Raw genomic sequence first — 26,964 nt, forward strand, 5'->3', positions numbered from 1 at the left:
ACACCAGTGGATTTACACTGTCCAAGCTGGTACGTTAAGCAGTTTTAATTCATGTTAAATACAAAACATTACAAAGGACGGATGAGGCAGTAAAGCCTAATAATGATGCAAAATAATTATATTATGCAGAGTATTAACAAGGAGCAAGCTATTCCAATCCGCAGAACAAAGGCCCCGCTCAATATGAAGAACAGCACAGAGACGCTTTATTATAACAAATAATACACTTTCAGATAAGAGGCCATTGTTATAAGGTCTGTATAATACTAACTACAGCTGAAGCCCATAAATCAGCAACACCAAGCTTGGACAGATATCCGCCAATCCAGTGTCGACAGTATGTATGAATGTACACAACCTGAGTCCTCCGTACATCTGTGACCTAGTCTCCCGGTACTTACCTGCACGAAACCTCCGATCCTCACAAGATCTCCTTCTCTACTCCCCTCTTATCTCCTCTTCCCACAATCGCATACAAGATTTCTCCCGTGCATCCCCTCTACTCTGGAACTCTATACCACAACATATCAGACTCTCACCTACCATGGAAACCTTCAAAAAGAACTTGAAGACCCACCTCTTCCGACAAACCTACAACCTGCAGTAACCACCGATCCACCAAACCGCTGCACGACCAGCTCTACCCTCACCTACTGTATCCTCACCCATCCCATTGTAGATTGTGAGCCCTCGCAGGCAGGGTCTTCTCTCATCCTGTGCCAGTCGTGACTTGTATTGTTTAAGATTACTGTACTTGTATGTATTATGTACACCCCTCCTCACATGTAAAGCGCCATGGAATAAATGGCGCTATAATAATAATAATAAATAATAATAATGTAGACTATTCAGTGGGTGCAAGTATGAGGAAGCCTATTTCTAACTTCTTGGGTTGGGTTCATGTTCCCTTTTGCGGATCAGTCAGGGTGTGACTGGGGCTGTTTGCTGCTCTGTCCGCTCACCCGCATCATGGGTGGGTGTAGGAGCTGCCTGCTCTTAATACTAGGACTGGCCTGTCCATATAACAGGTGAGAATAGTGAGGCTTCCAACACTGATGAGTAGTTGTCCATCTGTACACGGACAACATATTGACTTACTAGGTTCGTCATAACGTAGCCTTGGGTGTATCCAGAGCAGACTGTGCAGTATGGGCAATGCCTGTGACTACAAAGACAAAAGCTTGTGTCAAGGATCTTTTACCAGAGGCAATAAGTAAATATCTGAATGTTCCCCCAGTTTCTGTTGCTGGCGATAATGTAAAATGAGGGAACAAACTATTGCTCATAGGAACTGCCCTTGGAATTACTGCTACATGACTATGAAAGTAAACGCAAGCTCCGCTTTCCAACCTTTCCATATTGTTCGTTGGCACCAGCTACGGGTAATTTCTCCCTTCACCGTATAAATGGGCATTTAGGTCTAATATATTGTGCTGTAAGATTTCAAACAAAATGCGACTACTTTGAAACTGCCTGAAATGGTCTTGTCTCTTTTCAAAATTGTAATTGTAGAAAGACTTTCACAGAGATCAACGATCCAAACTACAGCTACATGAAATAGTGCATCATAAAGCAAAAGTTGACAAATGGATGAATGCTTCTTACACAATTATATAAAGCCATCGTAATCAGTAAGGGTTGAAAAAGGGATCAATTGTCACTTTACTACGGTAGCTCCTTTTTGGGTCATCCAGACGTTTTGTATTGTGCCTGAATTAAAAGGGTTTTATCAAACTAAATCTTTAGGAGCCCTCTGCTTTGCTGGGGGTGGTGCGCTCCTAAAGATTGACAGTTCAGACAAGCGGCATGGTCCTACCAAAGGAACAAACTATGTTCTCTGCTAGGCTTGGACCTGCAGCACGGGAAAAGCACACAGGGATTGAAGCTTGCCGGGTCCAGCAAGCTGCAGAAAAGCAAAAAGCAGGTTGCAAAATATTGAATCTGCTCACGCTGCAAACTCCTAGCCACGGTAACACAGCCAGGCTTTGACAACAGGGTGTGTGAAAAAATAGGCAAAAAGCTGTACAATAAAAAAAATAATAATAATCCCTCCATTCAAACAGAAAGGATTTTTAACAGGAGGTAAATTGCAAAGTTTCTGGTTTTATGCAAGTACTTTGCAATTTTATCTGTTTATGAACAGGAGACATACCCCTTAAAAGTTTAGTACAAGGTAAGAGTATATCAAAGAGAATCCAATAACTTACTGTCTGCCTTAGTCACGATGATAGCAGGGAAAAAGAGCAGTGCCAGGACGATGAGGTGGGTCTGGGGGGAGTAAGGCACCATATTTAAAAGCGGTCTCCTCTCCAGGCCTGTTGTAAGGTGGTCAATACATCCGGCGATAATGGTTATAGACACACTCCTGCAAAGAACAGAACATGGAGGTCACTAGATGCAGCAACAAGAGAACATTGAGCAAGAAAAAAAAAATATCTAAAAAAATACAGTGTCAAATTATTAAGAAAAAGTAAGGTATCCAACAACTGACCAAAACTGCAGTATTCATCGTGAGCAATGTACATTCAGTATTACTTATGACTTGTATATGAACCGCTGAATTGTAGAGCGCTGCTGAATATGTTGGAGCTATAATATAAATAAATATATATTTTTATTATTGTGAATGGGTCAAGGACCTGTGATGAGGTCATAGCCATGTGACCCGGTGGGCGTGGCTACAGACCATATATGGTGGCCAGGGTAGGTCACATGGGGTGAATGCTGGGACCCGGTTGGTCCAGTGTGGAAGGTCCCGCTGAAATGGGGCTTCATGGCTAACAGCCTGTGACGTGGCTGTGAGTAATGACGACGTGTGACTGTTAGTTCCCTGGAGGGAATGAACGTGTGCAGCATGGTGAAGCAGCATGAGGAGACCCTGACAGGGTGAGATAACTTGGGGCTAGGAAGCCTGCGCATTGAACAGTGCCTAACTTATATGACTACAGGATAATAGAGGGAAACTGTGTAATGGATGCTATGCTGATTTTATGCTGTTTTCTGTTGCTGTGATGTTCTATGATGCTGAAGAAACCAAAGGGACTATGATTGTTTTGTGGAAAACCTGTGCCGGATCTGTTTTTTTGTGGCTGCAAGAGAATATCCCCTACTTGAATAACAGCGCTACCTCACAATATAATATATATATATACACACATACATACACACATATATATATATATATATATATATATATATATATATATATATATATATATATATATATATATATATATATATATATACACACGTATAGATGATATATATATATATATACACACACACACACACACACACACATACATACATACACACATACATACACACACACACATACATACATACACACACACACATATATATAGATATATATATTATATTATTATTATTGCATTGTACTTTCCTGTAGCAAACTAATTATTTCTCCTTCCCCGTTTCCTGTCTGACACGTCATAGAATCTCATGGTTTTCAGTATCACCTCTATGCTGATGAAACATAAATCTACCTCTCTGGACCAGATATCATCTCCCTACTAACCTGAATCCCCACAATGTCTGTCTGCTATATCATCCTTCTTCTCTGCTAGATTTCTAAAATTTAATATGGACAAAACAGAATTCATCATCTTTCCCCTATCTCACTCGCCCCCTCCCCAACAGACCTATCCATTAAAGTAAATGGCTGCTCACTCTCCCAAGTCCCACAAGCTCGCGGCCTTAGGGTACTCCATGACTTTGAGCTCTCCTTCAAACCACATATCCAAGCCCTTTTCACTTCCTGACGACTTCAACTCACAAATATTTCCCAGATCCGTACATTCCTCAACCAAGAATCTGCAAAAACCCTAGTCCATGCCTTCATCATCTCCCACCTTGACTACTGAAACCTCCTGCTTTGTGGTCTCCCCTCTAACACTCTTGCACCCCTCCAATCTATTCTAAACTCTGCTGCCCGACTAATCCATCTTTCCCCCTGCTATTCCCCGGCCTCTGTCAATCCCTGCACTGGCTCCACATTACCCAAAGACTCCAGCTCAAAACTCTAACCATAGCATACAAAGCCATCCACAACCTGTGTGCTCCATATGTCTGTGACCTTGTCTCCCGGTACTTACCTGCACACAACCTCCGATCCTCACAAGATCTCCTCTACTCCCCTCTTATCTTCTCTTCCCACAATCGCATACAAGATTTCTCCCGCGCATCCCCCCTACTCTGGATGTCTCTATCACAACATATCAGACTCTTGCCTACCATGGAAACCTTCAAAAAGAACCTGAAGATCTACCTCTTCTGACAAACCTACAACCTGCAGTAACCGCCAATCGACCAAACCTCTGCACAACCAGCTCTACCCTCGCCTACTGTATCCTCACCCATCCCTTGTAGAGTGTGAGCCCTTGTGGGCAGGGTCATCTCTCCTCCTGTACCAGTCGTGACTTGTAGTGTTTAAGATTACTGTACTTGTTTTCCCCCGACAAAAGACGCCAATCCGAAATGCTCATCGGGGTGTGCTCCGCACCATCTTTGACCGCCATCACATCATCACCAGGTACTCTTGAACATTGTGTGTTTTTATTTGAGCCAGTGTATATGCACTTGTACAGCGTTCAACATGTCATTCTAGGATTACTAATTCATATATTTATATACCCTCCTGTGCATTGGATCTTTTATCTAATTTCCCATATGTACCTTACTACCTAGTTTGTTTACATCTAGAGTATTGCCTGTTTTGATCACATACTGGCAGTTGCTCATATAAAATTTAATTTATTTTGTGCAATACATTGATTTTTCGACCTGTCATGTTTCTTTGACAGTGTGGCAATCTGTGGCCTTTTTATTTTATACTTTTATTATATATACACATATTGATTTTTTTACTGTGTATTTTTGGTATTAATAATAATAATATTTTTATAAAGCGCTAACATATTCCGCAGCACTTTACAGTTTTTGCACACATTATCATTGCTGTCCCTGATGGGGCTCAAAATCTAAAATTCCCTATCAGTATGTCTTTGGAATGTGGGAGGAAACAGGAGAACCCCGAGGAAACCTACGCAAACTCCTTGCAGATGTTGTCCTTGGTGGGATTCGAACACATGACTCCAGCGCTGCAAGGCTGCAGTGCTATCCACTGAACCACCGTGCTACCCTTCCATTTATTAGATACTATTTTTGCCATCTTTGTGCGGACACTTATATTTCATACCAATTTGCCATTCATTTTGATAAAGGTACTTTTTACAATCACTTTTTTATTCTTTGTTCAGTTTTTCCCTGCTTTGTTGTCATTCTATTAAGTCTTGTTAGTTTATTTTTATTTATTTTTTTTTTATTATGTATACCCCTCCTCACATGTAAAGCGCCATGGAATAAATAGTGCTATAAAAATAAATAATGATAATAATAATCTGCACGTCTTTCTGTCAATCATCGTCTTGTCATGCTGGACGGAAGGATCCAGTCTTTGCCGGCCACTCCTGGTTACATGATAGATTCCATTAAGTACATCAGCAGGATCCGCCCGAAGCAGAGCTTACAATACTCGATACCAGGTGCACAGATGTTCCAAGACCCCCAACATTAGAGCTACATCCGGGTCCACACCAATATGTCCATAATAAGGAATTCTATGCTATATATCAAGGTCTGTGCATAGCCCACATTGTGCAATTAGTTGCTGATCTCTTACGTTGATTGCCCTGGGGCCTTTATATAGAGTTCCAACTTTTGCAAACCATCTGTTTGCACCATGATAGATAACCAGTGAACAGTAAAGAGGGGCTACATCTTCAGTTGACTAATTTTTTTCCCATTTTCTGCTATAAGAGCAGTAAATTCAATGTGGATGTGAAAATACAAGGCCACAGCGCACCACCCCTGCCCCCACAATCTATGGAGTAACAGATGTCGTACTGTCATCTCGATGCCATGATTTCCTGGGGAGCAGCAGAAGGAAAACATTATTAATGAAGGAGGCTCATTCTATTATTCATGTACAAAGACTGATCACTTTCATATGAACTCATTCCCTGCAACAAAATGTAAGCCGCTCTGGCACAAGAATAGACCACCGGGAGTGGACAAAAAGTTACTAGGCCACAAGAAATGGAAACACTTTGTATTATACATAGAGAACATTTAAAGGCTTATTGGTAACATGGCGCAAGTGGAGGATTGCCGTCGGTCAATACCCACAGGAAAAGAAATATGGCAATTTGGAATACTGATATCAATTGCTCTGGATCCGTCACGTCATGTACCTGAAAGATAACATTCATAATTGTAACTCTACTTTGATTATGTCTTTGTGCAATCCAAATAATATATCCTAGCAGCAATCGGTGACATTCGACAACTCCTGCTGCAATATAGGTTCAAAGCAAAAAAAACGACAATGGGCCACAAGCAAAGAAGTCAGTTTATTACCCAACTGTTATACTCGAAAACCTCCAACCATGACTAAATAATTCACCCATACACACACAATGGCCACATAACAAGGATTGGGCACTTTTGTCCCCCGGAAGCTTCCATGCGAATGCTCGACTGTCGCTCCATTTTTAGGGGACTGTTGGAGAAAAACAAGCACTGTACTAGGCAATTACCGGAAAACCCACAAAGAATTAATGTAGAGGGTGTCGAATATCTATGCACACTGCCACTCCATTCAAATGTGCCCAATTATGGCAAGGAGTGGTGTTGTGATAGTGGAGACCCCCATCAATTGCTGGAATAGGGCACTTTTGTCTGACTGGAGTGGCATTGCGTCTGCTCGAGCGCCTATGCATTCATCTAGATCTAGAAGTTAACCTGACAATAGCTGGTCATACTTTCTTACTAGAACACCATTAAAGAGACCAAATAATACTTTATATATATATATATATATATATATATATATATATATATACACACACACACACACACATTATATATATATATATATATATATATATATATATATATATATATATATATATATATATATATATATATATATATATATATATATATATACACACACACACACATATGTACACACACACACACATATATACACACACACATATATACACACACATATATACACACACACGCCCCTACTATATAATCGTTTGATTCTGTCTGTCTCCGAAATCCCACATCACGGATTGGTTGCACCCGGCGACAGGCGCAGTCCGGCCGCAAACTGGCGCGGCATTTGAACGACGCACGCCACTGCTACTGTCGGGAGATCTGTGGCGCAGCGCTCAATGTGCGGATGGTACCCAGGATCCGGAGGAGAGGACACTCTCCTCCATGCCCTGGGTACCATAAACCGTAAAAAATAGAATTAAAATAAAAAATAGTGATATACTCACCTTCCGACGGCCCCCGGACTCTTTCCCTCCTCTCACGATGTGCCCAGCATCTTCCGGTCCCAGTAATGCTCTGTGCGAAAGACCACTGATGACGTTGCGCTCTTGCGAGAGTGACATCATCTCCGGTCCTTCGCGCTAAGCATTACTGGGACCGGAAGATGGCGGGAGCGTGGAGAGGACATCAGGGGCCGTCGGAAGGTAACCCCCGCTGGCCAGATTCTAGAATACCCGATGCATTAGAATCGGGCCACCATCTAGTATGTATATATAGATACATGCATACACACTGTTAAAAACTGCTTACAAAGGCTTCTGGAGTTCCTGGCCTCTATAAATTGTACCCTATTCAACTGCCCAGTTTGTAACACTCTAAAACAAGTTCTAACTGTAATATTTATTCATTATGATTTATCAAGTTATAAGAGGTCAGAGCAAACTGCTTCAAAAGTCACCATATTCTAGGCTTGGTTGTGTCCGTTTGTGCCCAATGTAGTAGAGTTGTTGCTAAAGCAGCAGACTTGCGGCTCCTGACATAGCCTCCATTACCCAATCAACAGCTTCATCGCGTGCCAAAATTGTCGCTAAATTACTTGACGGAAAAAGTAACAACCTTTGTAGAGAGATCAGAAGACCATTTTATTTAGTGTTATTCTCATTACATACTGGAAAGAGCCGGCCAAGAAGGATTTCACTCTACGATTCTTCTCAAAATTCTTCTCCTGTTATAGGTTGCAATTTCCTGGATACCGGCTAGGATTGTGGGGTGTATTTGAATTTTTTTTTTATTTTAACACGAGCCAAACTTTTGCTGCAAAGAGCAAAATGGTCCCACTGGAAGTACAGTCACATTCTCAAATTGCTATGAAAGACTGGAAAATGTATGTTATTCCAGTAATTCCGTAATATAAATTTATTTTTACAAAATAATTAAAAAATATAATATGTAGGTTGTAAATTTTAAATAATTAGACAAGTACATGCATAAGAGAGGGGTTCCCACAGTTAAACTAGTTGTAAGAATTATAAGTGTTACAAGACATCCCATCGTACCAGATTAGCTTTTCAGTCGAGATAGATGGGGAATCTGTGGCCAAACATGGTCTGTCATTTCTAAAAGTTATGACTGAATGAAGATCCATTCCCTCCTATAATTTATAACCCACTATTGAGAAATATTCATTTTAATGGACAGACTCAGGTTGGCATGGGAGGTTCCAGATAGGAAATGTAACTTGGAACCGTTCCTGGTGCATCAAGTTAATCTGGATCTGCCCATAATGAACTGAGGGCAATCCCGGGGAAGTGCAAGTCAATTGGGCTCTGACGTCCATCATCAAACTGTGTGCTCAGCAGTTTAGCAACCACAGGTAATAGCAAAGTGCAGCATTACATCAACGCCATTCCTCCCACGGATGGAGAGCTGGTTGCGGTCTGCAATGGAGACATTCTGGAGCCTGGTTTCTTTGAAACTTCCCCAGGCGCTGGCACATATCCCAGTACAGTGCCACGCTGCTCGCTTCAGTAGACACAGAGGAGAAAGTTCTCAGCATTCCTGATTTAGAGAAGTCAGTAAAGCATTATTATGGAAATGGATAACACCAATATCAGCAGGCGACAGACAGGTGAAATTTACAAATTCACCACTTACTCCTAAAGTTGTGCAAAGATGTAGCAAACGTAAATGATCTGATATTTATCCACATTGGATCACTGATGCTTGGAATAATCAGATGCAATTTATTCCCAGGTGTTAATATAGAATATGTAAAGAAATTTGGCCTACATAACAAATAGCTTGCAGACCGTTATTCAGCAAACCACCATCTCTCCAACCTCTATTTTCCCCCATACCAGGCAAACTCAGTTTAGCCAAGCAAACATGTTCAGTACAGACAGAAGAGGCCCCTGTGCTAGAACAGTATATCGGCCAATTACAGTCCAATATCTCATCGTAATGCACCATTCCCCACCTGCTTTGGAGGCAGTATAGGCCCCTTTACCTCTTGGGTCCTGTGTGGCTTCTCAGGATGCACCAATGGTATATCCACCCCCAGGTTCTGTATGGTGGGAAGTCAGCTCATGAAACCTCTGTTGTTCGCTAGCGAGCATTGAAATTAACATAGTCGATCCTCCTTTCTCATCTCTTCAGGGAAAATCAGGAGGTTATATACACAGTAGATCAATCAATTGGTAAATCTGAAATCAGAGAGTCCGGAAGATATATCTAATAATATAAAGCTCAAGTGTGTGTGTGTATGTATGTATGTATGTATGTATGTCCGGGATTGGCATCCGGACCGTCGCAGCTACAGCCACAAAATTTGGCACAGTCACACGTCTGGACCCCGAGAGAGTCCTAGGCTATGTTGTGAGGAGAAATTTTAACCCCGCGTGTTCCAATTCACCAAACAATTTTGCCCCTATCTACATAATGGGGAAAAAGTGTGTGTGTATCAAGCCCCGCCCCTCATTATGTCATAATGGTTGACTATGGGATGGAGGAGGTGTGCTGGGTATATGGGCACGGGACTATGGGATGGAGGATATGTATGATGGGTAAATGGGCATGGGACTATGAGATGAAGGATGTGTGATGGGTATATGGGCACTCGACTATGGGATGGCGAATATGTATGATGGGTATATGGGCATGGGACTATGGGATGGAGGATGTGTGATGGGTATATGGGCACTCGACTATGGGATGGAAGATATGTATGATGGGTATATATGGGCAAGGGCCTATAGGATCATGGATATGTATGATGGGTATATGGGCACGGGACTATGGGATGGAGGATAATTATAATTTGCTATAACTAACCACAGTTAGTTACTATGCCCGGGCAGCGCCGGGCTCTTCAGCTAGTAGTTAATATATACAGACAGCTTACGGTAATTCTGTTTTACAGTGGAAGCTTCTGGGTGACGTTTCCCACTGATGTGATGTGAACAGACATACCTACAGGTCTCAGAATTACAGATTTGTGAAATTAAGTAGTTGCCATGGAGGAAGATGGGTTTCCTAATACAATAGGCAACCTATTCCTCATATTGATAGGGCTGATAACAGGGGACACTGGATTAATTTAATTTCTTTCAATGACAGAAAGACTTCAGCTTTTGTGTCCCGTCCCATTAATATGGACTAGATATAATATATCGTTGTGTTCACATAGGTGCTGGAGGAGATGTTGGTGTCTGACAAATCAATAATTATTATATGGCTGAACAGGTCCTATAACAACGTGAACAAAAAAATACTACATTTCACAATGCGAGGTCACACTAAGGTCTGGATACCACTGTCACAGTAACGAAGGATAACTTGATTGAATGGCCCAGCCTTCTCCGGGAAGAATAAAACCCTTGAAATTCAGTATTCCAAGAAATCGCATAAGACCAGATCAATAGTGTTAAAATTGAAGTAATAGCGGATGGTAAAAGGCTTTGGAGGAGGTCATGCTCTTTTCAGAAGTTTCCCCTGTGACTCGACAGACTGAAGACAACACGGGTTAAAGATCTGCTACTTTGTGATGGTGAGAGGGATAAAACGGAGAGGAAGAGGTGACAATCTCCTCAACGTCACAGCTGCCGCCATCAAAATCTTTACTGTGTCCAGATCTCATGACACAGATAACTACGCAGATATTTTTATTTTTGCTTGTATTTACCGCTATGAAGATGCTGCTGCTCTGGGGACTGCAGATCTTCACACTCATCCTGTCGTAAGTAATCCATCCACACATTAACAGGCTGTTACAAGTTAAACTAGACACTAAACACAGATAAGAGGGGAAAAGAAGAAAAAAAATAATCAAATCAAACCCACAGTCCCCAGAAGACCGTGAATCCTTCCTCCGGCAGCCTCACTTATAAAATATTCAGCCGGAAGCAGATGAACACTGTGCAGAACCAGAAAATGTATTAAGAAACAAGTCTTTTACGTGCGGCATCTGGATAGTTCCCTATGAAGTTCTGCAGGCCTGAGCCGGCTTTATATAGCACCAGTTTACAGTAAGCCACCGCAGATCTGCAGAGAATATACCTTCAAGTTCTTACAATCCACTGTCTCCCAGGATCTTACAGCCTAAATCCTTATGACCAGTCTCATGGGAAGTAAACATATTTTGGCATTAAAAGAAGAAACCGCAAATAAACTGGAGGTGGTTCCATGGTCAAAACTGAACCCGTCCTTTCCCCAACCCTCACTCTACCAAAATGCTTGTGCATGCCCTAATCATCTTCCGCCTCGACTACCGCAACATCCTCCTCTGTGGCCTACCTTCTATCACTCTTGCACCTCTCCAGTCCATCCTTAATGCTACTTTCACACTAGCCTATGGCCGAGCTGCGGAGGGCTGCAGACTTCCTCCATGAAGCTCCGCCCACAGCCACACCTCCTCCGGTCAGCTCCGCCTACGTCGACATGCGTACCCTATCTTTAACATTGGGTACGCAGGCCGTGCTGATGTATTCGGATGCCTCCACAGCGTCGTTTTGACGGTGCGGTGACCTGTGCCGAACGCAACGACGCATGTGGAGGGATCCGCATACATCGGCACGGCCTGCATACCCAATGCTAAAGAGAGGGTACACACGCCGCATGCCGACGTAGGCGGAGTGATGGAAGGAGGTGCGGATGTAGGTGGAGCTTCACGGAGGATGTCCGCAGCCCTCTGCAGCTCGGCCATATGCTAGTGTGAAACTAGCTTAACTCTGCTGCCCGACTAATTATTCTCCCTCCTCACTACACTCCTGCTTCCCTTCTTTGCAAATTCCTTCACTGGCTCCCAATTTCCCAGCGTATCCAGTTTAAGCTACTAACACAGACCTAAAAAGCCATCCATAACCTTTCCCCTCCATATATTTCAGAACTAATCTCTCAATATTTTTCGGCACGTAACGTAAGCTCAGATCCTCCCAAGACCTCCTTCTCTCCTCCATGTTTATTCGCTCCTCACCCAAATCGCCTTCAAGATTTCTCACGAATATCCCACATCCTCTGGAATTCTGTGCCCCAACACGTCCAGTTATCCATCACATTTGAATCCTTCAAAACAGAACCTGAAGACCCATTTCTTCAAAAAAAGCTTACAACCTGTAATGACCACGCATCCACCTCAACACCATCAGAGCTACTGCAACCCGCGACCTACTGTATCCTTCCCCATAATCCTGTAGAATGTAAGCCCGCAAGAGCAGTGTCCTCTTCCATCTGTACCAGTCTGTCATTGTTAGTTTGTTTACTGTAAGTGATATTTGAATTTTGATGTAACCCCGTCTCATGTACAGCACCATGGAATTAATGATGCTATATAAAATAATAATAATAATAATAATAATAATAATAACAATAACAATAACAATAACAACAACAACCCAAGACCCCAGCTCTGCTCTCCACTAAGAGTACGTGTACACGGACCATATACAAAGCACATTTTCCAGCCATATTGCATTAAAAAAAAAATTTGGATTAGATTTCCCGAAATCTCATCCACGGACTAAAAGGTAAAACCTGCAGCATAAATTGACGGTCACTGAAGTTGCAAAATCTGCAGCATGTCAAGTTATCCTGAAAATTTCACTGCAATGCGCAGGGTAAAATGTGATAAAAACCCTCCATATTTCTACAAGAACGCATGCAGCATCTTTTTCTGCTGCGTGTTTCGCTGTGCACTTATACTAAAGGTCGTATACACATTAGACTAATGTGGGCCAAAGCAGCCGGTATCAACAGGTTAGGCCCACGGTCTAATTAGTATGGGGTACGGACCAACTGAAGGTTGGGAGACATGTTGCTCGCTCACATCCGATTTCAGATTTCTGATTGCATTGTTCTCTCTACGATAAGCCGCTGGCCAACATGTCAGCTGGTGGCTTTCCCATACAGACCACAGAAGCTCTCAAGACGCTCCTGTGAATGGGATATTAGGCTGAGATGGCTGTCAGCACTTGCCTGAATCTTGAAATCCATATTTTGAGCAAAATGCAAAATGAGAGGTTAGGCGCAATGGGCAGGAGAAAGCACTTAATACCACAAAAAGGCACAATTTCTTTAACAGTTTTGGCGCCGCCCTTCCTCTGTTGATCCATCGATTATTTACATCTCGTGTCAGGTGCCAGAAAGGAAATTGCGCATCTGGGCATATCAGCATAACTGGCATTTCTAAGAGCCCAAGCTTCAGCATTCTGCAGGGCATGTACAGTAGAATGGTGAAGCCAGAGCGCTCCGAGACGGCAAGTTACTGCGAAGAAGCCGGTAGACCACTGATCTGTGCAAGGGTGCGATTTACTGGCGGGCACCTGACATGAGATATAAATCAGATATTGACCAAAAGAGAGATGGAATTGCCAAGAATGTTAATTAAAATAAACTAAACTAGACAGCAGATACATGCTACCCAATCCACGGGCACCGGCTGTATGATCTCAGCCAGATATGTTTCACTCTAAAACGCTGCAATGTTTCAGAGCAAGACATACGCTAAAACCTGTCGGGACCATGCAGCGGTGGAGACTAGGCAGGTCCTCAGCGGCTTCTCCCCACCACTTGCAGTGATTGATAGGTCTCTTCCTATGCACGCATGTAGGCAGAAACCTGTCAAACCAGAGCAGCGGGCAGGGAGAAGACATCAGGGACCTGCCCATCTGACTAGTCTCCAGCACTGTATCGTCCCTGGCAGCTTATAACGTACGTTTTTATCTGAAACTCTGCCGCGTTTCAGAGTCATATACCTGGCTGAGATCACACAGCCAGTGCTTGTGAATTGGGCAGCATGTATCAGCTGTCAGGTTCCCTTTAAAGGAGGCAGAATTTTGCTAAGTGCATTCTCCTGTTCACTGCGCATAACACCACACTTGGATACTACAAAAAATTTAGATTTCTGAAAATTCAGGCAACGGATTTACAATATAAAAAGGTACCTATGAATTGATCTTTTACTGGCCCACATACAAACGTTTTGGGTGGGGTACAGGTCATCAAACTTACTGACAAATTAGATGCTCTTTAAATCACAATACCATTTCCAGAAAGTAAAAAAGAATAAGCTCCCAAAGAGAAAGCTTGATGGCAGAGAAAGGAGTATTGCACACAGAATGATCTTTCCTTCCTATTCTGAATGTCTGCACATATGCTTTTACAGCCATATCTATCTCTCTCTCTGTATGTGTGTGTGTGTGTATATATATATATATATATATATATATATATATATATATATATATATATATATATATATATATATATATATATATATATATCTATCTTAAATTGTCCGTCATCCACTGCCATATGGATGTCCCCGAATCCCACAATCCACCGCGCCACACCGGAAGTACGCCGACCGCCATTTTGGAACACCCAAGTGATGCCGCTCGGATCCAGGCTGCTGCTGCGATCTCGACCGCCGCTGGGATCCCAGCTGCCGCTCGGATCCAGGCCGCCGCTGCGATCCCAATGGCCGCTGGGATCCAGGCTGCCGCTGTGATCCCAGCTGTCGTTGCGATCCCGTACGCCGCTGCGATCCCGGCCGCTGCTTGGATTCCAGCCGCCGCTTGGATCCAGGCCGCCGCTGCGATCACGAGGCTGTGAAAGGGGTGTTACGAGGGGGCATAACGAGAGGGGTGTAATAAAGGGGGTATAATGAGAGGGTGTAATGAGGGGGGGAGTAATCAGAGGGATGCCGCCGGACCCCCGCCAGGACCCACCGCCTGACTACACGCGCCGGATCCCGCCGCTGCCTGCCCACCCACCTCCATGCAGTCACAGCCAGCAGGAAAGACCGCGGCTTGAGGCCTGTGCTGGAGATTGGGTGCGGCCACCCTCTGGTGGTGCCACACACCATCTCCAGCATAGGCCGCAGGACGTCTTTCCTGCCGGCTGTGAGAGGGGTGTAACGAGAGGTAGTAATGAGAGGGATGCCGCTGCCGGACCCCCGCCAGGACCCACCGCCTGACTACACACGCCGGATCCCGCCGCTGCCTGCCCACCCACCTCCGTGCAGTCACAGCCGGCAGGAAAGACTGCGGCTTGAGGCCTGTGCTGGAGACTGGGTGCGCCGAACCCTCTGGTGGCGCCGCACACCATCTCCAGCACAGGCCGCAAAACACCGTCTTTCCTGCCGATTGTGACTGCACGGAAGTGGGTGGTCCGCCACCCCCAGCGCCACAAAGCTGCCCCCATCGTGATGTTACTGTCCTCCCGATGCGACAGCATCGGGCACACATCTACTTTAATAATATTAGCAATATTTTTCCAGCACTGGGATTCCGGGTGTGAATCTGGCCTTTGCAACCTTTGTATGCCCTCCACGTGGTTTTGGGTCTCTCAGTTTCCTGCTTTGAAACTGTATTTAGATTTATCGGCTTCTTATGAAATTGGGCGTACTAAATGGATGAGTCATGGAGATTATATTGTGAGTACAGCAATCTGGGATATGAGATGATAATAATGTGACATGGAATGACCGTGACTCTCAGTATCAATAGAACTGCTCCCCATATTGGAGGTTTAGTGATCTAATATTGGGGAGGAATCGTTCATCTTCATCTATTCTCCAGCCCTCCCTGTGTCTATGGCGTAAGGTCGGAGCCAGCGAGCAGGTTTTACAATCTTTTCACGTGCCGAGCTCCACAATCTGCACACCTGGTGTCATTAGACTCTGATTCAACACAAACACTTTGTAGCACTTAGGAGGGAAAGCAACTGTAATTTCGGCTGCTGCCAAAAAATAAATTGCAAAAACAAACTCCCCCCTCAGTTTACACTGTTTTTCCTTCTCTGCCATTTTCGTTGATCTTCATGCTGTTTATTTTTAAAGACAGGCAGGTCAGAAAACGTTTCCACAGAGAGCATGTCAATTCTACCATGAGAATGTATAAGAGATGGAGGAAGGAAGGGAACAGAGGAAGGGTTTGATATCCCCCTACAGGTATGGAAAAGGGAACCTGGGAGAGAGGCAAGTGCCCCTCGGTGCAGATACAGAACACATTATAGAATGTTGGCTGGTAATAATCTTCATCCTGCTCGCACATACTGTATGGACACACTGGCAAACGCGCTCTCTTTTTCATTCTTGACAGAAATATTCATCTTTTCTGCTCATTTGGATGAGACAAGAAGAAGCTGTCATTCTTGACCTTTTCTTGCAGATCCATCCATATACAACCTGTGAAGAGCATGCTGGGGAAATCTGAAGAGTGGGATCACTTTGGAGCCGCTGTACAATTTATAATCACGGAACTGCTTGAAAGACAATTCCCTATATTTGTGCAGAAGTGCTACTAATCAATGATCAGATTAAGGACTGTTCTCACTTTAGAAGACCTGACCCAAAAATATGCTACTTATTATACATTTTATGCTGCAACTTCTCACCATTTCAACTTCTCTACGTGCTGCGAGTAAAACGAAAACTTTTGCTTCACAAAACTCCGGCGGTCATTAGCTTTGGGGTAGTTTTGCATTTTGTTGCCCTAAAAATAGGGAAAAATTTTTTTACCTGCAGTGACACAACTCAGCAAACTATCAGCACAAGAGAGATAGTTGTGCTGCATGTGATCAGTTAGTACACCAGAGAATATAATGCCATTGTACTCTTACTCTGTAGCACAAGGTATGATCATACCCTCATTTTCTTTGCTTATGGAAACTCATTAGCTCATCTATATGGGCATATAGGTCATAGGAAGTTGAATAAAAATGATATCTGTGATTTGATGTCTTATTCCAGAGAAATCTAAATTGTTCTTAATATGTAACTGAGCTGTTAAGATCTATGGGCCGGACATAGATCTTCCCAAAAATCTACCTCCACAGCTTATTGCAAATGAAAGGGGACATTACCAGTGTGAAATATGTAATGACTGACAGTCTGCTCTCCTGATCTTCATGTCTCACACTAGTAACACCACCTTTTATTTAAAATAAGGTTTGCAGGCAGATTCTCAGGGAGATCTATGTCCCGCCTATAGATCTTAACAGCTCATTTACATATTAAGAACAAAATGGATTTCTGTTGAATAAGACATTGGATTAGAGATATCAAGGTATCATTTTATTTAACTTTCCATGACCTGCATGCCAATATAGATGGATTAGAAGGGCTGATCCTACTGACAGATTCCCTTTAAAACATTGAGGAAAAATTGTTTTTGACTATTACATTGCAGCATCAACTGAGCTCTGATAAGCATTAGCTTTTTTTTTCAACCTCTGGATGCAAACAATGTTTCCATATCCTGAAAACACAGTGAAAACTTAGGGTATGTGCACATGTTGCGGATTCGTCTGCGGATTTTTCCGCGCAGAATCCGCAGGTCAAGATGCCTGTGTTTTACCTGCGGATTTAGTGCGGATTTTGCCTGCATTTTTACACCTGCGGATTCCGATAATGGAATAAGTGTAAAAACGCTGCGGAATCCGCACAAGAATTGACATGCTGCGGAAAATAAACCGCTGCGTTTCCGCGTGGAATTTTCGGCAGCATGTGCACAGCTGTTTTTGTTTTCCATAGGATAACATGGTACTGTACATCCCCTGGAAAACTGCTGCGGATCCGCAGGGCCAAATACACTGCGGATCCGCAGGGCCGAATCTGCAACGTGTGCACATACCCTTAAACTACTGAAAGTATTAGAAAGTTGCAAAACTTTTCATTATACATTTTCTTTTGAACCATTACTTCTATATACCCTATCTCCAGGAACTACACAGACACCAAACTATTTTTTGCTGTGATCCAATTGCAGGAAAAGGGTAGTATCACCAATCTGCATGGAGGACAAATCTATTTAATATACTTCAGTGATCTACTCTGCTTTATCGGGAAGGGCAGACTGCAAGATGGAGTTGAACACCTTAAGCCCATTTCTTGAGCTGGAGAGAGAAGTCGTGGGGGTGGGAGATAGGTATTTGGAGGTCAGCGCTTAAGTTTCCAGGCACTCGGAATAAGCAGAACTGAGGTTTTAGTACAAAAAATCCTCTGGAAATACAACAAAGGCCAACTGACTGAAAGCTATGTGAAATCCCAGAGCTGGATTACTGAGGCATCCAAATGGGTAGTGCCTGGCACTGCTAATACAAGACAGCTTAAGATTTGCTTGTTACATGCTCGCTTTGCAGGTTCCTTTACAGGCTGTTAGCCGTCTCACACTGTTCCCATTAATGACAATTTTGCCCTGGCCTCTGTAGATTCAACGTTTGCTCCAGCTTTGAATCTGCTGCAAACTACAAAGACCTGAGGATACCAATCTACCCCATGACACGTGTCAAGCAGCAGAATACTACTTATTGTGTGCCCAGTGCTTGCGCAAAATGCTGGCAAATATCTATGCCAATGGGAAAGAATACTATGTAGAACAACAATAATAAAAATCTGTAGGGTACCAGATGTCTCAAACCTCTATTTTTTAGGGGGGGGGGTGATGCCAGGTCTTCCTATATTTCTACACAAGTAACAGATGCCAAAAATGCCTGGACAGAACGTAAAAATAGATTACTCGTCAGTGACAAACAAAAAAATTATGATATTTTTAGGCTGAAAAAACTTTTTTCTTAATTGTAATTATCATTACTTTACAATTTACAGTAAATTCAGTTGATCTCTTCAGATCAGGATTGTGGGCTGTAGATGTCACAGGGATACCGTGACAGAGAGGGGCCAGAAGATTGCGGCATCTGATTATATGAACCCCTGCACTGATCACATCTGCTTCCCCTTGCAATAACAGAGCAAGGAAAACCTGCACTGCTAATATTAAGGGTTAGTTCTGTTTATCATTCCGAAGCACTCGTGCTTCATTGTCTCAGCTGTTCTGAGTTTGCCACTTCTCTCTAGTATATATGCTCATCACTTGCGAATTGCCAGTGATAGCTTACAACTTCCTGGTTTGAAGTTGAAAGGCAAAGTCAGAATTAGTAGCAGTCGGTTGGTCTTGTTTTCAGGAGATTTCTGCTTGGATTTGGTTTGTGTGTTTATCCTAATCCTCTTCCCATTTGGTTTCTCCCTCTTACTGTTCCCTTGATTTCCACTCGGTTGTTTTGTGTGTGTATTTGTATGATCGTGGGGTTTTTTTTATCCCTGTCTCTTTCCTCAGTCTATAATTATAAAAAACCTGAGGCTGATCAAGTAATCTTGAATATGCAATTTTTATTTTTTCTTTCCTCAGTCTGTCAGGTTTGCGTTACTCTCTACACTTCTATCCCATACCTCAAAGTGTATATAGAAACATAGCAAGGTACGACACCCCGGCATCCCCACCATCAGGGGTAATCTGGGTAACACGGATAGCCTACGGTCCTCATAGCTTGAGGGACAGGGAAGGAGCCAATTGCCCAAGGAAATCCTTCTACAGTATTGTGACAGTTGACATGTATAATTTATAATCCTAATGATTTATTGTGGTATTATGAATGTATCTGTAAAATATATTGCCTACTTTGGACAAGGATCAGAACACAATGCTCTTGTTACGTTATACAGCTGTCTCACTCTTCCCCAATTTTGCAGTATTAATAGTCACTCTGCTCTCCATAGGTCTTGAAAGGCATACACAAGTACATACAAACTTAATCTCTCTGCAATCCTGGAACTGGATGCATGATGCATTTTCATTGACTTCTACACTTGTCCAATGCAGATTAGTTTCAGATTTTACCTTATGCATTGCAAGAGTGGAATCCGGAGGGCATGTCAAATAACATATGGATTTTTTATGCAGGGACTATATAAATGCAGGGACTATATAAATCATTGGGATGGTAATATGCTGCAGATTTTAGGCCAGGATCAACACAGTATTTATCCTGTGTTACGTCCCAAAGGGTCATAAATGTTCATGGAGACCCATTTTAAATTGTCCCATGCGACTGTAGTTGCCTGCACCGCCTGCTAAAGTTTTGATAACTAATGGTTTAAGAGTTACTAAAGCTGAAAAAAATGACAATTTATATCTAAATATCTCCCTGGCATTATTCTGTGCTGAATACCATCACCTTGTCATAGTACAATAATTCTGCAGCAGAGAGAGGGAGGGCGGATGTGCCGTTGTCCCCAATGCGGGAACTAGTGGGAATTCCCAGGGCTGCCAGCAGACACCATGGACTGACTGGTGATCCAGTGCACGCTCCAGTGAGATTTATTTGCCCGCTGGTTAAAAATCTGCTTGCTGCTCCCCATGAATCATTGCAGATGAAGTGCTTTATGAGAAATAAAATGCTGTGCTGATGATAAAAACCCCGATGGCAAAAAAATGCCAAATTCAGCAAAGCGGCAAGTCATTTCTGTGTCTCTGCAGCAAGGTCACTAGTAAAGAAGCTTTAACAATGCAATTCAGAAGATTAGAAGAGAGACTGGTAACAAGCCAGAGACTGAGGGGTGCACGGAGTACAATAGACCTTCCTCCAAAATATTCACGCCCTCCACACACAATAGATATATATTTATTCAGTTCTCTAAAGGGTGTATAGCAAATAACTTCACTAAAGCTCATGATAAAGATGAGGCCCTCTTCGGCAGGAGGCATTCTGAGCCTCAAAACTCTTCTAAATGATAACTAAAATTGGAGAGGCCACAGATAAATGTTATGCAACATTTTCCGCTTTCTCTCTCCCTAAACCATGGGCAGAGAAACGGTAATCCTCACATACGGTGGTGCATGTAACCCCAGTGCAGCGGGAGGGAAGCTGCAGAACACGTCTTCTCCAATTTGCTGTATATTACGGACTTATAAATAGGTCAAGTGATTCAGTCTTTTCTTGCATCAAACAGAGACTGCCTAAAGCTTAATAAAATAGTCAGAGGAAGCTACAATTACCACATCAGGCATAAAAATCCGCTCATGTATGAAATACACAGGGCCCGGCACGCCTCGTGCACATGTCATATGCATGTGGACTTGGGGAGAGCCCCCTGCTTGGATTTACCGTACATGGCTGAGCTGGCTACTGCTTGGATTTAAGAGTATTAGGGCAAGTTAGGGTGTGTGCACACGCTGCGGATTCTGCTGCGGTTCCGCAGCAGATTTGGCCGCTGCGGAACCGCAGCAGTTTTTGCTGCGGTGTACAGTACCTTTATAGCCTATGGAAAACGAAAACCACAGTGCAGACGGTGTGGATTTTTCCGCGCGGTTTTGCTGCGGTTTTCAATCCGCAGAAAGAATTAAAAAGAATTGACATGTCAATTCTGTCTGCGGATTCCGCTGCGGTTTGCCATCTCCTCCATTGAGGAGATGAAAAACCGCAGGGCAGAACCGCAGAGCAATCCGCAGGTAAAACCGCAGGTCTTTTGACCTGCAGATTTACCTGCGGATTTTACAAAATCCATGCTGCCAAATCCGCACTACAATCCGCAGCGTGTGCACGTACCCTTATAGTTTGCATCATACCTGTGTGACATGTATAAAGTAAGATTAAAGCTTGTCTACATTGTAACGTCGGCTGCCTGATACCAAGGCTGCATTGTGACGTCGCAAAAATAATTGTATGGACACACGACTACATGCAACACGATGTGGTAGCGACACAAGTCACTAAAAAATTCCAAATGTTTAATTTAGGGAACAAATCACAAGATTTGCAGCAAAGGCGTCAAGATGTGTGTAACTGCAACTTACCAAGGACTAGAAATAAGCGAATTTGTTCGGATTCGGTTCTGAATACGATCGTAATCGAATATTGTTTTTGCAATTTTTGTCGAACACAACCGAACATCATTAAGAGTCAATTGGAGTAGAAATTACCGAATATGTTCAGAACCGATCATAAGACGTATATTCAGCCCAAATATGGCGCAAAAATGTCAAAATTAGATTTGGGGCCAAAATCCGAACAAATTCGCTCATTTTTACTAGGGACATGCCAGCAGGTATTCTAGTGACTGATGGGTGTTGCAAATCTAAAAGGGAATCTGTGAGCAGATTTTTGTTGTGAAATCTGAGAACAGCACAAAGTAGGGACAGAGACTCTGATTCCAGTGATTACTGGGTGTGTGGTGTTGTTTCATTACCATCACTGTTTTATCAGGAGATTATTACTAGAGGACAAGTAATTCTGCTGCCATGTTCACAAGTTCTGTACAACCCTGACACACCACTGATTGGCAGCTTTCTGCCTATGCACTGTGTACACAGAAAGCAGCCAGTGTTCAGTATTCAGAAAACTGGTAAAATCGGCAGCAGAAGTCAGGAATGTTATCAAAACTACAACAAGCAGCTCAGTAACTCATACATCGCTAAAATCGGGGTCCCTGCCCCTACATCATGCTGCTCTCAGATTATGAAGCAAAAACCTGGTGTCAGGTTCCCTTTTAATTGTATGACCAAAAATAGTTGGGTCGTCACAGAAGAGTTGCAGACATCATATGAGAATTAATGTTGGATGCACAAAGCTGACATGTATCCCTCACCTAATAAGCAAGAGGCTGTTACCATTTATCAGGTACTTTCGGCAGGGTTGACTAAGTATAGGACAGTTGAATACAAAGTAAGACAGGAATTCAATATATACACACACCGAGCTTTAGGACCTTATTATAAAGAATCATGGAATACAATGAATCCGACCACGAAGGAGCAGGATGAGACAAGTTCTACTTTAGATGTCAGAGTTTTGCTAATGCTTTTCCATATTCTTCATACAGGATATTGATTGACAGCAATGACGGATACCTGGAGTCTCGGAGTCAGGCTGAGAGACGCATGCAAACCAATATTAATCATGGTGTCTGAACTGGAAAACAATAGTGAATGCTACCTACAACTAATGGTCACATGAGAGTTTCTGATATACGACCATATAGATCATATCCGGAGGTTCACAAGGTCTGCACATGACAGAAATATTCAGCTATTTACAGATCATTTACAGTCACATTCCTAATGTATCTCAGGATATACAGTATATAAATAATAAAACTGATTCATGCGGCATATAACTATTTCTCAGCAGTTTTCCTTGCCAAAAATCACAAACTCCATCGAAGATTGTAAGAATGCAGAATGCAAGGCACAGGGTTTATAAAGATATTTCCTCCCAGGACCCGGAGCCACTGATTTATGTTATTGAGCAAGGGTGAGTGCACACAGTGCGGATTGAGCTGCGGATTTGCAGGTAAAGTGACCTGCGGTTTTCCTGTGGATTTGCCAGCGGTATTCCCCTGCGGTTTGACACCTGGACAGTGGAACAGATGTCAAACCGCTGCGGAATCCGCAGAAAGAATTGGTATGCTGCGGATTTAAAACCGCAGCAAATCCGTGCGGAAAAATCCACAGCATGTGCACTGCGGTTTTGAAAACCCATTGAATTGCATTGCACTGTACAATGCCTGCGGATCTGCAGCGGATCCGCAGAGGCAAATCCGCTGCGGATCCGCAGTAAAATCCGCACCGTGTGCACATACCCTAAAAGCTCAAAAAGATGCCCCCTGGAGGGCAGCACAGACTGCTGATGGGCACCCATGAAAAAAACCAACAAGTTTCTGAATGGAGAAATGGAAATAAAGCACATAACACCTCCATACTAAAAGAAGAAGTGCTGACAGCAGCAGAAGTGCAAGAAGGCGACAAAGTTCTGAAATAAAGTCAGAGGTGAAAGTGGGTAGCAGTGATCCGTCGAACATTGTCAGGAATTCCTCCATCTAGATCGCGTCTCCCCTCCATCGTGAGCTTCAAAAGGGGTGTTCAGTCAACAGCTATTTCTCCTAGCTCTTCCTCCTCCCAAACACATGCACGCTCTGCTCGGCTCAGCATGCATAAGTTCACAGTGTGGAAAGGGAAGTAAGCAACCAGACACCTCTGTCTGTGGCTTCTCTCCAGAGATCAACAGTTGAAATATAACACAACTGATTGCTTTAGTTGATATCAGTGGAGAGTTTGAGACCCTGAAACATAGAAGATAGATGGTCCAGCAAAAGTTATCGACTCCATGCGACATCGCACTAATGCATATGGTATCAATAAGGAAAGAGTCAGAAAGCTGTACAACTCAGACAAGGATTGCAACCCAATACTGTAATCGGACAGGCCGTTGGCTCTCCCGAGCGTGACAGCTGCATAGAAATAGATGCTCTCACGATCAATTAGGGATAGTTGATGGCCAGTCCGAGAATTGCATTGCAATCCTCGTTTGAGTTACCGTATATAGCAGTCTGAATCTTCCCCAAGCTCTATATACTTTGGCATTATAATTATTTTTTTAATTTTGCTAACTTACATCGCGCCATTAATTCCACGCCGCTTTACAGACATCATCATTGTGACAATCTGTTGTAATGAACCCCAACGACATCACACTTAGCAAGTACAAGCTAAATGTGTCCATAACAATATATTATACTGTCGGACTGGTGGACATAGTCAGACGAGGGCCCTTGTGCAAGAATAGTACATGGGCCCTTTACAATCCAATAGCTCATCATCACGCACAATTACCCTTGCTTTAGAGGCGATAGTGGCCCCTTTACCTCTTCTTGGGCCCTTGGGCGGCTACACCTATGATACATACATAGAATCATAGAATCGTAGAGTTGGAAGGGACCTCCTGGGCCATCTGGTCCAACCCCCTGCTCAAAGCAGGATTCGCTAAATCATCCCAGTCAGATGTCTGTCCAGCCTCTGTTTGAAGACTTCCATTGAAGGAGAACTCACCACTTCTCGTGGCAGCCTGTTCCACTCATTGATCACTCTGTCAAAAAGTTTTTTCTAATATCTAATCTGTGCCTCCTCCCATTCAGTTTCATCCCATTGCTTCTAGTCTTTCCTCGTGCAAATGAGAATAAAGTTGATCCTTCTAAAATGTGACAGCCCTTTAGATATTTGTAGACAGCTATTAAGTCTCCTCTCAGTCTTCTCTTTTGCAAACTAAACATTCCCAAATCCTGCAACCTTTCCTCATAAGACAGGGTTTGCAGACCGGTCACCATTCTGGTCGCTCTTTTCTGAACTTGCTCCAGTTTGTTGATGTCTTTTTTAAAATGTGGTGCCCAAAACTGGACACAATATTCTAGATGAGGTCTGACCAAAGAGGAGTAGAGGGAAATAATGACTTCACGTGATCTAGACTGTATGCTTCTGTTAATACATCCTAGAATTGCATTTGCCTTTTTTGCTGCTGCATCACACTGTTGACTCATATTCAGTCTGTGATCTATTAGTATACCCAAGTCTTTTTCACATGTGCTGTCACTTAGCCCTATTCCTCCCATTCTATATCTGCTTTTTTCAGATAGATATGTCCGCCTCTGTCCTGTCAGAGGGCAAAGGAGTGTCTTTGTACTCTGGCCGGTATACATACATCAGTATCCTGCAAAACAGATTACACTATTCCATAACACAATATCTACTCAAGTATATTTGTTCATTTTATTTTTTGAAACAAAGGGACCCCATGAGCGACTGATACCACTGTACGGCATTTGGCATTGTGTATGCATTAAGCCAAAACCATTAATGTGAAATTGACACGTATAGGTTAATTTTAATGACTGCTACCCTCTCTACTTTATGGATACAAAAATCACAAAAAAAAATAAAAAAATCACAGATTATCTTTTAAGAATTTCTATTCTCTGTTGAAATACATATAGCATGAAAATACATATAAAACTTCAGCAGGTGATTCTAGAAGTGATGATGCTTTGAGCCTTAAAAGATTACGCCAGATCAGGTGGTGCAACTAAAGTGCACACAAGACTCATGTGCGATCGCTTTCCACATACGGACATGCGCAATATCTTCATGGTCTCATTTGTATTGATGCGAAGTTCTTTGAACAGAACTAAGTGAAGAGCCCCGGAGAGTACAAAGATCTGTTCAGTAATGGAGACGAGTCTCATTCATTCCCTGCCCGTTCCAGCTGTCTGTGGCCTCCCAGCAGCCTGGCATAGTCTGTTCAGTCCTCTCTACTCACTGACAGATTGAGCCGGGTGTTGTAGCAGAGATCTCCCTTTATCCACATACAAGAATATCCCCTTCAACTCTGCTGCCACTTCTCACGCACTAAATACATTGTTGGGACAGATACAAAGAAAGTTCTATGACTGCAGAGAGCACAGGAAATGAATGGGAGAAGAACTTGTCCTTTATAGACATATATAATTCATCGAAACATCCTCTTGTAGCAAACACAACAGCCCTGTGATACAAAGGAATCGCTGCAAAAAGGATTACACTTGTAAGAGACTATCGACAGTGTGAACATTCCCTTCCATAGTAAAAGTGACACTAAGGGCAGAGCTGGGAGGACATGCCGCAAGAACAAATCTAATGGAAACCCGCATTAACAGGAATATGTCAGCAGGTTGTTGCTATGTAATGTGAAGACAGCAGGAGATAGAGACTGAAACACAGAATTCAGGGATTTGTCATTTGTAAAAGTGTGTGCCGTTGCTTACTAACTGTAAAGGATTTATCAGTAAGGCCTCTTTCACACTTCCGTTTTTGACAGTTAAGATGCGCCAATTTTGAAAAAAAAACGGATCCGCCATTTTTCTTTGCGGATCCGGTTTTTTCCCCATTGACTTTCATTATTGGCGGATCCTGACTGATTGCCGTCCGTTGCATCCGTTTTTTGAGGATCTGCCAGAAT

The 26,964-nt window shown here is 43.0% G+C and overlaps 1 protein-coding gene across 15 annotated transcripts in view; it reads right to left on the reverse strand.

Annotated features, from left to right (window-relative positions):
* Nucleotides 1–26,964, reverse strand: part of PTPRF (protein tyrosine phosphatase receptor type F) — a 1,130,165-nt gene that overhangs the window by 243,816 nt on the left and 859,385 nt on the right. For all 15 annotated transcript variants that reach the window (XM_073544479.1, XM_073544478.1, XM_073544488.1 and 12 more), the window contains one exon: nt 2,208–2,365. In XM_073544479.1, coding sequence (XP_073400580.1) covers nt 2,208–2,289 — 82 coding nt within the window. In that variant the 5' untranslated portion in view covers nt 2,290–2,365. The remainder of the gene's footprint in view (nt 1–2,207; nt 2,366–26,964) is intronic.

This window comes from Dendrobates tinctorius, unplaced genomic scaffold (assembly GCF_039654945.1).
Source record: "Dendrobates tinctorius isolate UK_male_01 unplaced genomic scaffold, ASM3965494v1 ptg000138l, whole genome shotgun sequence".
In the NCBI taxonomy this organism is placed as follows: Eukaryota; Metazoa; Chordata; class Amphibia; order Anura; family Dendrobatidae; genus Dendrobates; species Dendrobates tinctorius.